The 16,504-nt window shown below is 42.5% G+C and overlaps 1 protein-coding gene across 1 annotated transcript; it reads right to left on the reverse strand.

Moving 5' to 3' along the window:
* LOC311117951 (tomoregulin-1-like) lies at positions 1-6,830 on the reverse strand (the record flags this gene model as incomplete). Its single annotated transcript, XM_084192841.1, has 5 exons — positions 1-101; positions 284-310; positions 447-576; positions 858-967; positions 6,631-6,830. Coding segments are annotated over 5 exons (568 nt in total), but the record flags the coding sequence as incomplete, so codon positions are not given.
* Between the last annotated feature and the right edge of the window lie 9,674 nt (positions 6,831-16,504).

Raw genomic sequence — 16,504 nt, forward strand, 5'->3', positions numbered from 1 at the left:
TCACAAGATATCCTCAGAGTCCACATCACATTCTGCTCCAAACTTGCAGATGCCACATTTTGTGGGCTTTGTCCCTCTGCCTGTGCCTGATCCTTCATCGTCTGTAGGAAAGGAGAGTATTTCAAAAATCTGTTAATGTTAGCTGTCAACAAAGTTAATATTGTTCCATTAGTGTTTGGATTTGCAAAGCTTTTCTTTTAGCAAGCTCTTTCTGTAACATTGTAATATGGGTTGGCAAGTCCAACTTATTAAAGTGAAGCAAGACCAAGTTACAGCACTATACCTCCGTCGCCTGATCCAGAACTGCCATCTGTGTGTTAGAGCATAGAAAATGAGTTAGTTTCAGCTTGATCTAAATGAGTAATAAGACCATGACTAGGGACAGAATAGAGTGAGAAAAAAGTGATCTCAAAGGTCTGTGCAGTCTGCTACATCCTGAGACTCACCGGTATAACAGGCCCCTTCAGAGACCTGTGATATGGACTTCTGCTGCTTGCACGCTGCTCTCCTCAAGAAGCACTCGTTCTGGAAGGTGTCTCCGTTGGACCCACAAACAGGGATGTATTTCTTAGAGCACTGGAACACAATGGGTAATGGTAGGATGTTAGAGTTACTGAACCATCATAGCCTAGACCTAACCGTTTCTGAGGACAGGAACCTAAAAGTTCATATACCCTTTATAATGCCTATAGGCTTCAGAAATTATTTATAAGCAAATGCCATGCTAAAGGATGGCAAAGGGTTGTGCCACATTTGGATAAGCCATTCCTGCTTGCTTTCTTGCTCATGATAATGGTGATGGTGGTCTTATTTCACAACAGAGAACATGATGGCCTATATTCCACTGTGTTATTTACATGGAACTGGCAGACACATTTCAGGTCAGCCCCATTGTCTCGACAGGTTCCCCCGTAACGACATGTTGCAGCATCACACACTCTCAGGTCACTCTTCTTCTCAGACACATCTGTAAAAAACAAGGTGTTCTTATCAGCAAGGCAGTGAAATACCATTATTTTACAAATACATTTAGTAGAGATACACTACCGTTCAAAAGTTTGGGGTCACTTAGAAATGTCCTTGTTTTCGAAAGAAAAGCAATTTTTTTGTCCATTAAAATAACATCAAATTGATCAGAAATACAGTGTAGACATTGTTCATGTTGTAAATGGCTATTGTAGCTGGAAACGGCTGATTTGTAATGGATTATCTACATAGGCGTACTGATACCCATTATCAGCAACCATCAGTCCTGTGTTCCAATGGTACGTTGTGTTTGCTAATCCAAGTTTATCATTTTAAAAGGCTAATTGATCATTAGAAAAGTATGTTAGCACAGCTGAAAACTGGTGTGCTGATTAAAGAAGCAATAAAACCGGCCTTCTTGAGACTAGTTGAGTATCTGGAGCATCAGAATTTGTTCTTAACTGACTTGCCTAGTTAAATAAAGGTCAAATTTTAAAAAAAAATAGAGTTGCAAAGAAAAAGCCATATCTCAGACTGCCCATCTTAATCTTTTCTTTTTATTGGCCAGTCTGAGATATGGCTTTTTCTTTGCAGTTAGTCTGGAATCCAAATCCATATGCTTTGTTTCACCGTGAAACTGAGTAAATCAGTTAGGATTCCAGGCTAAAATCCAGTATGAACCAAAGCTAATTAAGTCCTGGCAACTCAAGAGTTCACAGCCACTCCTTCCAGTAATGACTTTCATCACTTGTATAAGCCCCAAAGCCAATAACAAGCTTCCCCTTTAGCCAGAAATACACTTGAACATCTCTCATACTGGGCGGTATTTATCAGAGGAAGGAGAAGCAAAAATCAATGGGCCTAAAAGAGCGAAGACCCGGATAATTAGCAACACGTAGTCACCGGACTGCTTCACCACAAGACATCAGTAGTACTAATCTCCTCACTTCGTCAATGGTTCTACTAATGAGAGATCCGGTACAGAGAGAGCTTAGCTACGCATCGTTAGTACAAGTTCATTGAGAGAGACAGTGCTATGTGCATTGTGCAACAGTCACTGCCCAGTATAACTGGACTGAGAAATTTAGCCACTAGTCATTCAGACGATTCGGTCCTCATCTACACAGTAAATGCCGTTACATGATCACGGGAGACCAAAGCCACGAACGATCAACAGGGACCTAGAGAGTAGACCGGAAAAGATTGGAGGAGAAGGTGATGTGCGATCTGAGAATCTTTGATCGGGAGCTCAAGCACATTATGTGTGAGAGGCATTGCTGATAGGATTGATGAGGATTTCAGGTAGCCAAAGTAGGCTTACCAGCACAGAGCCAGGTATGCCATCGCAATGTGTACGGAATTATATTGCTGAGGATTAATGTGTTATGTAATCGTGATATTTAGTGAAAACGGAGGGAGGGAGAGAGATGCGGAGAGAGAGAGAAACAGGAAATAGGAAGAGAAACAGGAGAGAGCTAATTGTAATTATTTTGCACTATAGCCTATGTATTGCCTTACCTCCATAACTTGCTACATTTGCACACACTGTATATATATTTTCTGTTGTATTTTTTTGACTTTGTTTTTTTACCCCATATGTAACTCTGTGTTGTTGTTTTTATCGCACTACTTTGCTTTATCTTGGCCAGGTTGCAGTTGTAAATGAGAACTTGTTCTCAACTGGCTTACCTGGTTAAATAAAGGTGAAATAAAATAAAATAAAAATAAAATTAAAAAAAGAGGAAGAGAAACAGGAGAGAGAAAAGGAGAGGTGATGGGAATGGAAGAATCCTACTGCACTGAGGTTTGACCTGAAGTTCTCGTTGCCAGTCCCCATGAGAGAAGACCATTTTCAACACACATGATCTGCAATAGGAGCTTTCTGTTATCTTATTCCCAAGAGTAACCCCTCTGTTAGAGAAGTTCTAAAAAGAGGAAGTATGATGCTAATCCAATAGCTTGAGACAGGTAAATGCGCCACAGGGGCTAATAACCCAAACTTTGAACAAATGGGAGGCAAAGTAGTTCCAGGCCAAAGATTATCATCAGCCATTCCTAACAATTATCTCCTCTTCTCAATACACCAGTCTGTTACTGGTAGGTAGTCCTGTTTAGCTCAGTTGGTAGAGTATGGCGCTTGCAACGCCAGGGTTGTGGGGGACCAGTACAAAAAAAGTATGAAAATGTATGCACTCACTACTGTAAGTCACTCTGGATAAGAGCGTCTGCTAAATGACTAAAATGTAAAAATATTACTAAAACAATGGTCCCAGTCTCTGTATAAAGGCGGCTATCCCCCATCTCAGTGTCACGATCGTCAGGGAGGGACCAAGGCGCAGCGTTGAATGCGTACATATTTATTAATAGAATGATCACACGATCAAAACAACGGACGATAACGTGATGTCTACGGTTTAACACAAACCAAATAAGAACAAGAAACCACAAACACAAAGTGAAAGACAGACAGTTAAATATGGCTCCCAATCAGAGGCAACGAGTGTCAGCTGGTTGTCTCTGATTGGGAGTCACTCAGGCCAACATAGAAATACAAACATAGAATTACACACCCTGGCTCAACATAACAGTGTCCCCAGAGCCAGGGCGTGACAGTACCCCCCCCCTAAAGGCGCGGACTCCGACCGCGCCAACTAAATACCACAGGGGAGGGACCGGGTGGGCACTCCGCCTTGGCGGCGGATCCGGCTCCGGGCCTGATCCCCACTCCCTCTCCAACCCCCCAAAGTACCCCTGGTCCGGTCTGGCCCCGCTGGCCGGAGCTGGACTGCACACTGATGGAGTGGATTGCTCTAGCTCCGGCGTAACGCATCTGACCGGTGCCGGACCAGGCACCAGTGGAACAGGCACGGGCCGTGCCGGACTGACGACGCCCACCACTGGCTTGGTGTGGGGAGCAGGAGCGGGCCGGACAGGGCTGACGATACGCACCACAGACTTGGTGCGGGGAGCAGGAATGGGCCGGACTGGGCTGGCGACGCGCACCACAGACTTGGTGCGGAGAGCAGGAACGGGCCGGACTGGCGACGCGCACCACAGACTTGGTGCGGAGAGCAGGAATGGGCCGGACTGGGCTGGCGACGCGCACCACAGACTTGATGCGGAGAGCAGGAACGGGCCGGACAGGGCTGACGAAACGCACCACTGACTTGGTGCGGGGAGCAGGAATGGGCCGGGCCGAGCTGGCGATACGCACCGTAGACTTGGTGCGAGTGGCAGGAACAGGCCGGACCGTACTGGGAACACACACCACTGGCCCTACGTGGGGATCAGGAACAGGCCGGACCGGACTGGCAACACACGCCAGTACCTCTCGCCGTGCCTCTACATCTTCCACCCCCTCTTCGACCAGTGGCCCCCGTAACCTGGCGGCCTCCTCTGCCAATCCGCTGGGCCGCTCTGCCGCGGTCTCCTGCTGGCCCGTCGTCCACGGCGTTAGCCCCCCCCTAAAAAATTTCTGGGCTTCACTCCTACCCGTGGCCAAGGTCTCCATGTCCCTCGCCAGCCGTTCGCCCTTCTGCCACAATGTCAAGCCCCTCTCCTCCTCATCCGGCTTGACCCAGTCGAGGAGGCGAAGGAGATCTGTTAGAGATCTCCCTGGCGATGGCTCCTGGACACGCTGCTTGGTCACATCTTGGTGGTTTCTTCTGTCACGATCGTCAGGGAGAGACCAAGGCGCAGCGTTGAATGCGTACATATTTATTAATAGAATGATCACACGATCAAAACAACGGACGATAACGTGATGTCTACGGTTTAACACAAACCAAATAAGAACAAGAAACCACAAACACAAAGTGAAAGACAGACAGTTAAATATGGCTCCCAATCAGAGACAACCAGCTGACACTCGTTGCCTCTGATTGGGAGTCACTCAGGCCAACATAGAAATACAAACATAGAATTACACACCCTGGCTCAACATAACAGTGTCCCCAGAGCCAGGGCGTGACACTCAGTCACCCTGTACTTAAAAGACTATTGTCCAAACTGCTAATTTCCTCATTAAAGTCACGCCCTCTGGGTCCTGAAGCTAGCCGATTTAAATACGGGTCATGACCTAAAACTCCTCTGTAATCAAGAAATAGCACCACTGTATAGGATCAGAAGTCTTCAAAACACTACAGTAGTCATAGAGCAGGACCAGGGTTAGAATTCAATCAAACAGCATTGACCCTGAACAACACTATAGAAGCATTAGTAATGTAAGTACAGTAATTCTTGCTGTTTTACCAGTATTTGTTCTTTACATACATTTTAGTCATTTAGCAGATGCTCTTATCCAGAGTGACTCACTGTATTTAAAGGGACAGTTAACTCCAAAATGTAAATTTGGTCAAATATTTTCAGAAGCAGTCTAATGTCAGGTCAAGCTTAATCCACGTCCCACATTATCAGTTGTGTATCCCAGATCCAGCTAAATGCCTCAACCCGAAAACGATAGAAAATAAAAAGGTACTGAAATATGGTGCTTTATATCTGGGAGATTTATGATTGCTGAGGTCACATCTGCTATGGGGTTTTCTGAGCCTGATCAGCACCCAATTATAGGTTTTTTTCAGGAGCAGTGAAGAACAACCAGGACCATGGGGAAAATGAATGGCTCTGTTTATTGAAGGAAGTTAATCGGGTGAGTAGCGAAAGTAAACAAATAGCTTGACACGAGGAAAACAAAGACTATTGGTTTTATCAGGAAAGCTACCCCGACATGATCTTCCTTATAAATCGGAATGCTTTGAAATGAAAGGTAAAACCGTAGCCTACTTAATGAATGCCAAACATATAGACCTCCATAACAAACTGCTATGGAAACACTCAGGGCTTTTGGGATTAGGGGGGGGGGTGGAAATATATCCACATTGTGTTTACGTTTCCATTCATCTCTAATGTCATCAAGCATAGGCCAATCTGTCAAAGCGTTGGGCCAAATCATAGGCCAATCTCTCTAGGTTTCTTCCTAGTTTCCTGCCTAGAAAGGGAGTTTTTCCTAGCCACCGTGCTTCTACATCTGCATTGTTTGGGGTTTTAGGCTGGGTTTCTGTATAGCACTTTATGACATCTGATGATGTAAAAAGGGCTTTATAAATAAATGTGATTAATTGATTGAAAGTCACACTGAATGTTGTCTTCCATCCTGATGGTGGAACCCCACCCCCCCAATTTGACCAATGATGACACTGTATACAAACAAAAGTCTTTACTTGTAACCAGGAAACTGAGCACTGGCTGTTTCCATTTAATATTGAAACCCAACCAAAGAGAGCAGGACAATCCAGGGTGGGGTTCACAGATGGGAATTATTTCCCTGCATGCACCTCACCAGAGGGGACAGATCGAGGCATCCCCCAAATACACATAGGCCTATCAAATCTTATTTCTCAAAAGAAAAAATAATAAGAAAAAAACATGCATTGATCCAAAGTGATTCTGCTTATGAAGCAGGGCCACTCAGTGCCTTATTTCCGACGAATTCAGACTAACTGAGCATGATGTTCTTTGTCTGCTGGTCAAGGATTCCCAATTACCGAGCTGCGTTCATTCAGCAAGGAGTATAACCCACCTCCAGATGTCCAAATTATTTCCCTAGAAGAGGTTGCTTTTTGCTTTGTCAAAGTGAATTGATAAAGTACATGTGTTGATACTCACCTAGGCAGCCCTTGCCTTTTCCAGAGACACATTCGCTGCTCTGAGGGTATGAAGCTTGTGCTCCAGGCAGTGTCGAGACGGCCAAAAGGCAGAGGACAGAGGAGAGAAAACGGCCTGCGGAGGGTCCGTGAGATGAGAAGGGATATCCTCTGGACATGATGCTCACGATGCTGTGTAGAATGAACACACTGTCGTTTCTCCTAATTACAACCTATGCTTTTTTCATTTAAATTGCAGAAATATTCCAACGAATCCACCAGATGTGTATTGACACCCAGCGAACAAAACGCGTTGTTATTTGCAAACGGTTTCAACCACGGCTAACAAAAATTGTTTCATCTCCGTCGCAGAACGGGGATTTTCTCCCAGGATAGCCATAGAAAAAACACCATTATCTTGGACTTCAGCACACAAACTGCATAAACCAAATGTCGGGTTGTCTCTATTTATCGCTCGTCTGGCCGTCCTACAGATAGGGTGTGCGATCATGGGCTATTTTGACTGTCGCCTTTACCTTTGACGTGCCTACCTTTCTCTATTTTATCCCAGCGGCAAATATCCCTGGTTTAAATGTCCCTCCTTCATCAACACAATCCCAGCAAAGGCGAAAATATATTGTGTTGTTGTAGCAATTTACCCAGACAATGTCCGAGTGATGTTTTGTGAATCACCATCAACAAAGGACTTCGGGTGATGCTTGGGGATCACATGACGCGAGACCACCCCCATAATTGAAGCACGCTTTATGGTGGAGGGGCAATATCACCCCCTATGAATAAAATATGTGTGGGGAGGGGATTCCGATTGTACCCTGGTAGGATACGTTATAACGCGACAGTTACTAATCCTGTATATAGCCTACCACATATGAGACCAGGAAAAGGCTACTAAACTTTATTTTGTTAACATGGAAATGAAGACAATTAGGCCTAAAGAAATTAGAATTATTACAATTCTTATGTTTTTTTCTTCTTCTAATGCAGGCCTTATGTGCTCTTTTATACAGATCAGAAAAAAAGGGGTAGCCTATACAGTGGGGGGAAAAAGTATTTAGTCAGCCACCAATTGTGCAAGTTCTCTCACTTAAAAAGATGAGAGAGGCCTGTAATTTTCATCATAGGTACACGTCAACTATGACAGACAAAATGAGATTTTTTTTTCCAGAAAATCACATTGTAGGATTTTTAATGAATTTATTTGCAAATTATGGTGGAAAATAAGTATTTGGTCAATAACAAAAGTTTCTCAATACTTTGTTATATACCCTTTGTTGGCAATGACACAGGTCAAACGTTTTCTGTAAGTCTTCACAAGGTTTACACACTGTTGCTGGTATTTTGGCCGATTCCTCCATGCAGATCTCCTCTAGAGCAGTGATGTTTTGGGGCTGTCGCTGGGCAACACAGACTTTCAACTCCCTCCAAAGATTTTCTATGGGGTTGAGATCTGGAGACTGGCTAGGCCAATCCAGGACCTTGAAATGCTTCTTACGAAGCCACTCCTTCGTTGCCCGGGCGGTGTGTTTGGGATCATTGTCATGCTAAAAGACCCAGCCACGTTTCATCTTCAATGCCCTTGCTGATGGAAGGAGGTTTTCACTCAAAATCTCACGATACATGGCCCCATTCATTCTTTCCTTTACACGGATCAGTCGTCCTGGTCCCTTTGCAGAAAAACAGCCCCAAAGCATGATGTTTCCACCCCCATGCTTCACAGTAGGTATGGTGTTCTTTGGATGCAACTCAGCATTCTTTGTCCTCCAAACACGACGAGTTGAGTTTTTACCAAAAAGTTCTATTTTGGTTTCATCTGACCATATGGCATTCTCCCAATCCTCTTCTGGATCATCCAAATGCACTCTAGCAAACTTCAGACGTGCCTGGACATGTACTGGCTTAAGCAGGGGGACACGTCTGGCACTGCAGGATTTGAGTCCCTGGCGGCGTAGTGTGTTACTGATGGTAGGCTTTGTTACTTTGGTCCCAGTTCTCTGCAGGTCATTCACTAGGTCCCCCCGTGTGGTTCTGGGATTTTTGCTCACCGTTCTTGTGATCATTTTGACCCCACGGGGTGAGATCTTGCGTGGAGCCCCAGATCGAGGGAGATTATCAGTGGTCTTGTATGTCTTCCATTTCCTAATAATTGCTCCCACAGTTGGTTTCTTCAAACCAAGCTGCTTACCTATTGCAGATTCAGTCTTCAAAGCCTGGTGCAGGTCTACAATTTTGTTTCTGGTGTCCTTTGACAGCTCTTTGGTCTTGGCCATAGTGGAGTTTGGAGTGTGACTGTTTGAGGTTGTGGACAGGTATATTTTATACTGATAACACGTTCAAACAGGTGCCATTAATACAGGTAACGAGTGGAGGACAGAGGAGCCTCTTAAAGAAGAAGTTACAGGTCTGTGAGAGCCAGAAATCTTGCGTGTTTGTAGGTGACCAAATACTTATTTTCCACCATAATTTGCAAATATATTCATTAAAAATCCTACAATGTGATTTTCTGGATTTTTTTTCCTCAATTTGTCTGTCATAGTTGACGTGTACCTATGATGAAAATTACAGGCCTCTCTCATCTTTTTATGTGGGAGAACTTGCACAATTGGTGGCTGACTAAATACTTTTTCCCCCACTGTATCTGGCAGATGGAGAATACAGATATACATTTTACCAATACATGTAGAATGTATTATTTCTAGGTCATGTTATTCTTAACAAATCATTTCCCAGATTCCCAATTACACAATTTCTAAAAAGCGTTATATTCAAAACACTCAAGCGGACAGTCACTTTATAACGTCAATATTATGGCACTGTCTTTCTTTAGCAGTTTGCCTCGCGAGTAGCCTAACCCTTATTAGATATTACTGCACTGTCGGAGCTAGAAGCACAAGCATTTCGCTACACCCGCAATAACATCTGCTAAACACGTGTATGTGGCAAATAAAATGTGATTTGATTTGATTTGATCAAATGGCTCATCTCCGTGGCTCACTCAGCCCTTATACGGCACAGGCTCAGTATACCATGTGGTGTTGGTGAGTACCACAGCAGCAGTGTCATTATTGATCCTGATGACACAACCACTCTTTCCATTTCATGTTTGGACTTCCCTTCAAAAGACACATTGAAGGGTAGTCTAGCATGTATTAGAAATGTGAGGCGCTTGCTGTGAATGTTGTTATTCTAAGAGCACAACACATGGTTTTGTTATAGGATCGCCTAAGTCAAATCAGGACTAGTTTGATTTAAAGATGGATTCCTTTTTTCGGAGTGAAGAGATGTGTCTTGTCCAGCTGTTTTTCCAAACGGAGTCAGCTCACAACTGCATCAATGAGCTTGGGCATCTAGGACTGGTGCAATTTAAAGATGTGAGTAAAAACAATCACATTTCCAGATAAACGAATGGAAACGTGGTATATACTATAATAACTAAACTATATTAACAGAAAGTTTTTTACATTCGAGGTTTCTCGCCTAACCCTTTTTTAGTATTACTTTTTCAAACATTTTCAAGTATTGGGTATTAGTAGAAGTTAACAAAAAAAAGTTGAAATAGCCCATAAATGGGATAAACATGTTAAACCGAGCACAATATGGCTAATGGTATGAAGGTCACATCCAGTTAGCTGCATGCCAGTCTAATACATATTGATTCCACCATGTACACTGGATTGATATTGACACATTACTGTAAGTTTAAATAATATAGAGTCATTAAAGGAAAAAGTTGGAACTATCCAAATTCTTGTGCGTTCTAATGACAAATAACATGTGAAACGTGGAGATAAAGTGTAAAACAAGTGTAGGCCTATCGATTGCCCTCTCACATTAAGGTTAATAGATGTTGCCTGTATAAAGCCTTCCCAAAAATATTTCATTATGTTTGTGCACAAACCAACAATTACACATTCACCATGCAAAAACAAACTGTTACTTTTACGCATACTTACTTTAATGAAATTACATAACTGATCGTATTAGAACGTGATTTATAATTTATGTTATAAATGGTCCTCTGTAGCTCAGCTGGTAGAGCACGGCGCTTGTAACGCCAAGGTAGTGGGTTCGATCCCCGGGACCAACCATACACAAAAATGTATGCACGCATGACTGTAAGTCGCTTTGGATAAAAGCATCTGCTAAATGGCATATTATTATGTTGGGGGAGGGGAAGCTGAGCCTAAATCTGTACAGAGGAACTTCAACCCGGAGCAATTCAGTTTGGTTACAGTACTTGGGTCAGTGTGAGTTTTTGTTTTCTATTGAAGTTGTAAGTCGCTCTGGATAAGAGCGTCTGCTAAATGACGAAAATGTAAGTTAAACACTTCACACAGAATATGAGAAAATAGTTTACACTGAAATCACTAACAGCTAACACGTCAGCCAATTGAAGTACAGTGGGGGAAAAAAGTATTTAGTCAGCCACCAATTGTGCAAGTTCTCCCACTTAAAAAGATGAGAGAGGCCTGAAATTTTCATCATAGGTACACGTCAACTATGACAGACAAATTGAGGAAAAAAAATCCAGAAAATCACATTGTAGGATTTTTAATGAATTTATTTGCAAATTATGGTGGAAAATAAGTATTTGGTCACCTACAAACAAGCAAGATTTCTGGCTCTCACAGACCTGTAACTTCTTCTTTAAGAGGCTCCTCTGTCCTCCACTCGTTACCTGTATTAATGGCACCTGTTTGAACTTGTTATCAGTATAAAAGACACCTGTCCACAACCTCAAACAGTCACACTCCAAACTCCACTATGGCCAAGACCAAAGAGCTGTCAAAGGACACCAGAAACAAAATTGTAGACCTGCACCAGGCTGGGAAGACTGAATCTGCAACAGGTAAGCAGCTTGGTTTGAAGAAATCAACTGTGGGAGCAATTATTAGGAAATGGAAGACATACAAGACCACTGATAATCTCCCTCGATCTGGGGCTCCACGCAAGATCTCACCCCATGGGGTCAAAATGATCACAAGAACGGTGAGCAAAAATCCCAGAACCACAAGGGGGGACCTAGTGAATGACCTGCAGAGAGCTGGGACCAAAGTAACAAAGCCTACCATCAGTAAAACACTACGCCGCCAGGGACTCAAATCCTGCAGTGCCAGACGTGTCCCCCTGCTTAAGCCAGTACATATCCAGGCCCGTCTGAAGTTTGCTAGAGTGCATTTGGATGATCCAGAAGAGGATCATCCAAATGTATGCACGCATGACTGTAAGTCGCTTTGGATAAAAGCGTCTGCTAAATGGCATATTATTTATTTATTATTATTATAGAATGTCATATGGTCAGATGAAACCAAAATATAACTTTTTGGTAAAAACTCAACTCGTCGTGTTTGGAGGACAAAGAATGCTGAGTTGCATCCAAAGAACACCATACCTACTGTGAAGCATGGGGGTGGAAACATCATGCTTTGGGGCTGTTTTTCTGCAAAGGGACCAGGACGACTGATCCGTGTAAAGGAAAGAATGAATGGGGCCATGTATCATGAGATTTTGAGTGAAAACCTCCTTCCATCAGCAAGGGCATTGAAGATGAAACGTGGCTGGGTCTTTCAGCATGACAATGATCCCAAACACACCGCCCGGGCAACGAAGGAGTGGCTTCGTAAGAAGCATTTCAAGGTCCTGGAGTGGCCTAGCCAGTCTCCAGATCTCAACCCCATAGAAAATCTTTGGAGGGAGTTGAAAGTCTGTGTTGCCCAGTGACAGCCCCAAAACATCACTGCTCTAGAGGAGATCTGCATGGAGGAATGGGCCAAAATACCAGCAACAGTGTGTGAAAACCTTGTGAAGACTTACAGAAAACGTTTGACGCGTGTCATTGCCAACAAAGGGTATATAACAAAGTATTGAGAAACTTTTGTTATTGACCAAATACTTATTTTCCACCATAATTTGCAAATAAATTCATTAAAAATCCTACAATGTGATTTTCTGGATTTTTTTTCCTGAATTTGTCTGTCATAGTTGACGTGTACCTATGATGAAAATTACAGGCCTCTCTCATCTTTTTATGTGGGAGAACTTGCACAATTGGTGGCTGACTAAATACTTTTTCCCCCACTGTATCTGGCAGATGGAGAATACAGATATACATTTTACCAATACATGTTCAATGTATTATTTCTAGGTCATGTTATTCTTAACAAATCATTTCACAGATTCCCAATTACACAATTTCTAAAAAGCGTTATATTCAAAACACTCAAGCGGACAGTCACTTTATAACGTCAATATTATGGCACTGTCTTTCTTTAGCAGTTTGCCTCGCGAGTAGCCTAACCCTTATTAGATATTACTGCACTGTCGGAGCTAGAAGCACAAGCATTTCGCTACACCCGCAATAACATCTGCTAAACACGTGTATGTGGCAAATAAAATGTGATTTGATTTGATTTGATCAAATGGCTCATCTCCGTGGCTCACTCAGCCCTTATACGGCACAGGCTCAGTATACCATGTGGTGTTGGTGAGTACCACAGCAGCAGTGTCATTATTGATCCTGATGACACAACCACTCTTTCCATTTCATGTTTGGACTTCCCTTCAAAAGACACATTGAAGGGTAGTCTAGCATGTATTAGAAATGTGAGGCGCTTGCTGTGAATGTTGTTATTCTAAGAGCACAACACATGGTTTTGTTATAGGATCGCCTAAGTCAAATCAGGACTAGTTTGATTTAAAGATGGATTCCTTTTTTCGTAGTGAAGAGATGTGTCTTGTCCAGCTGTTTTTCCAAACGGAGTCAGCTCACAACTGCATCAATGAGCTTGGGCATCTAGGACTGGTGCAATTTAAAGATGTGAGTAAAAACAATCACATTTCCAGATAAACGAATGGAAACGTGGTATATACTATAATAACTAAACTATATTAACAGAAAGTTCTTTACATTCGAGGTTTCTCGCCTAACCCTTTTTTAGTATTACTTTTTCAAACATTTTCAAGTATTGGGTATTAGTAGAAGTAAAAAAAAAAAGTTGAAATAGCCCATAAATGGGATAAACATGTTAAACCGAGCACAATATGGCTAATGGTATGAAGGTCACATCCAGTTAGCTGCATGCCAGTCTAATACATATTGATTCCACCATGTACACTGGATTGATATTGACACATTACTGTAAGTTTAAATAATATAGAGTCATTAAAGGAAAAAGTTGGAACTATCCAAATTCTTGTGCGTTCTAATGACAAATAACATGTGAAACGTGGAGATAAAGTGTAAAACAAGTGTAGGCCTATCGATTGCCCTCTCACATTAAGGTTAATAGATGTTGCCTGTATAAAGCCTTCCCAAAAATATTTCATTATGTTTGTGCACAAACCAACAATTACACATTCACCATGCAAAAACAAACTGTTACTTTTACGCATACTTACTTTAATGAAATTACATAACTGATCGTATTAGAACGTGATTTATAATTTATGTTGGGGGAGGGGAAGCTGAGCCTAGATCTGTACAGAGGAACTTCAACCCGGAGCAATTCAGTTTGGTTACAGTACTTGGGTCAGTGTGAGTTTTTGTTTTCTATTGAAGTTGTAAGTCGCTCTGGATAAGAGCGTCTGCTAAATGACGAAAATGTAAGTTAAACACTTCACACAGAATATGATAAAATAGTTTACACTGAAATCACTAACAGCTAACACGTCAGCCAATTGAAGTACAGTGGGGGAAAAAAGTATTTAGTCAGCCACCAATTGTGCAAGTTCTCCCACTTAAGAAGATGAGAGAGGCCTGTAATTTTCATCATAGGTACACGTCAACTATGACAGACAAAATGAGAGAAAAAATTCCAGAAAATCACATTGTAGGATTTTTAATGAATTTATTTGCAAATTATGGTGGAAAATAAGTATTTGGTCACCTACAAACAAGCAAGATTTCTGGCTCTCACGGACCTGTAACTTCTTCTTTAAGAGGCTCCTCTGTCCTCCACTCGTTACCTGTATTAATGGCACCTGTTTGAACTTGTTATCAGTATAAAAGACACCTGTCCACAACCTCAAACAGTCACACTCCAAACTCCACTATGGCCAAGACCAAAGAGTTGTCAAAGGACACCAGAAACAAAATTGTAGACCTGCACCAGGCTGGGAAGACTGAATCTGCAATAGGTAAGCAGCTTGGTTTGAAGAAATCAACTGTGGGAGCAATTATTAGGAAATGGAAGACATACAAGACCACTGATAATCTCCCTCGATCTGGGGCTCCACGCAAGATCTCACCCCGTGGGGTCAAAATGATCACAAGAACGGTGAGCAAAAATCCCAGAACCACAAGGGGGAACCTAGTGAATGACCTGCAGGGAGCTGGGACCAAAGTAACAAAGCCTACCATCAGTAACACACTACGCCGCCAGGGACTCAAATCCTGCAGTGCCAGACGTGTCCCCCTGCTTAAGCCAGTACATGTCCAGGCCCGTCTGAAGTTTGCTAGAGTGCATTTGGATGATCCAGAAGAGGATTTGGAGAATGTCATATGGTCAGATGAAACCAAAATATAACTTTTTGGTAAAAACTCAACTCGTCGTGTTTGGAGGACAAAGAATGCTGAGTTGCATCCAAAGAACACCATACCTACTGTGAAGCATGGGGGTGGAAACATCATGCTTTGGGGCTGTTTTTCTGCAAAGGGACCAGGACGACTGATCCGTGTAAAGGAAAGAATGAATGGGGCCATGTATCGTGAGATTTTGAGTGAAAACCTCCTTCTATCAGCAAGGGCATTTAAGATGAAACGTGGCTGGGTCTTTCAGCATGACAATGATCCCAAACACACCGCCCGGGCAACGAAGGAGTGGCTTCGTAAGAAGCATTTCAAGGTCCTGGAGTGGCCTAGCCAGTCTCCAGATCTCAACCCCATAGAAAATCTTTGGAGGGAGTTGAAAGTCTGTGTTGCCCAGCGACAGCCCCAAAACATCACTGCTCTAGAGGAGATCTGCATGGAGGAATGGGCCAAAATACCAGCAACAGTGTGTGAAAACCTTGTGAAGACTTACAGAAAACGTTTGACCCGTGTCATTGCCAACAAAGGGTATATAACAAAGTATTGAGAAACTTTTGTTATTGACCAAATACTTATTTTCCACCATAATTTGCAAATATATTCATTAAAAATCCTACAATGTGATTTTCTGGATTTTTTTCTTCTCATTTTGTCTGTCATAGTTGACGTGTACCTATGATGAAAATTACAGGCCTCTCTCATCTTTTTAAGTGGGAGAACTTGCACAATTGGTGGCTGACTAAATACTTTTTTCCCCCACTGTATATATTTTCATATGTTTTAGCTAAATCCTGGAACAGTTGCCTTTCAGCGCAGATTTGTGAAGGAGGTGAAGAAATGTGAGGAGATGGAGAGAATTCTTCGTAAGTATGTTGTTTTTAAAGGTAGATTTAAATAGGAGTCTGGACGAAAGCCCCTTCTAAATAAATACCTAGAATATCCCCTCTCTAAACATTGGACTCATTTCTACTAGGGTTCTTGAAAAATGAGGTTGTCAAATCAAACATCCACATCCCGGCAGACTTTACCAGTGAGAGAATACATCTTCCACGAGATGTTCTGGATTTAGAGGTAAGATGCTTGCTCTTACAGTTGGTCACTAGTTTATTTCCCAGCCGTGTCATCATTAGTTTGATGTAACTTGTTTATACCAAGTTAGGCCAATGATTACCATTAAATACAATAAACTCATTTTGCGATCCCCTTTTCTACATGTATGTTAAAGTCTAGCTTGATTAGTGTTATGATATGGGGGGAAGGTTAGTGTTAGGACATAGACAAACACACTACCAGGATGCACTTCCACACTCCATCCCCAGGTGGCAGCACCAACCGGGTCAAGGGCTGTACT

Source organism: Coregonus lavaretus, assembly GCF_964263955.1.
Source record: "Coregonus lavaretus genome assembly, contig: HAP1_SCAFFOLD_5962, whole genome shotgun sequence".
NCBI lineage: Eukaryota > Metazoa > Chordata > Actinopteri > Salmoniformes > Salmonidae > Coregonus > Coregonus lavaretus.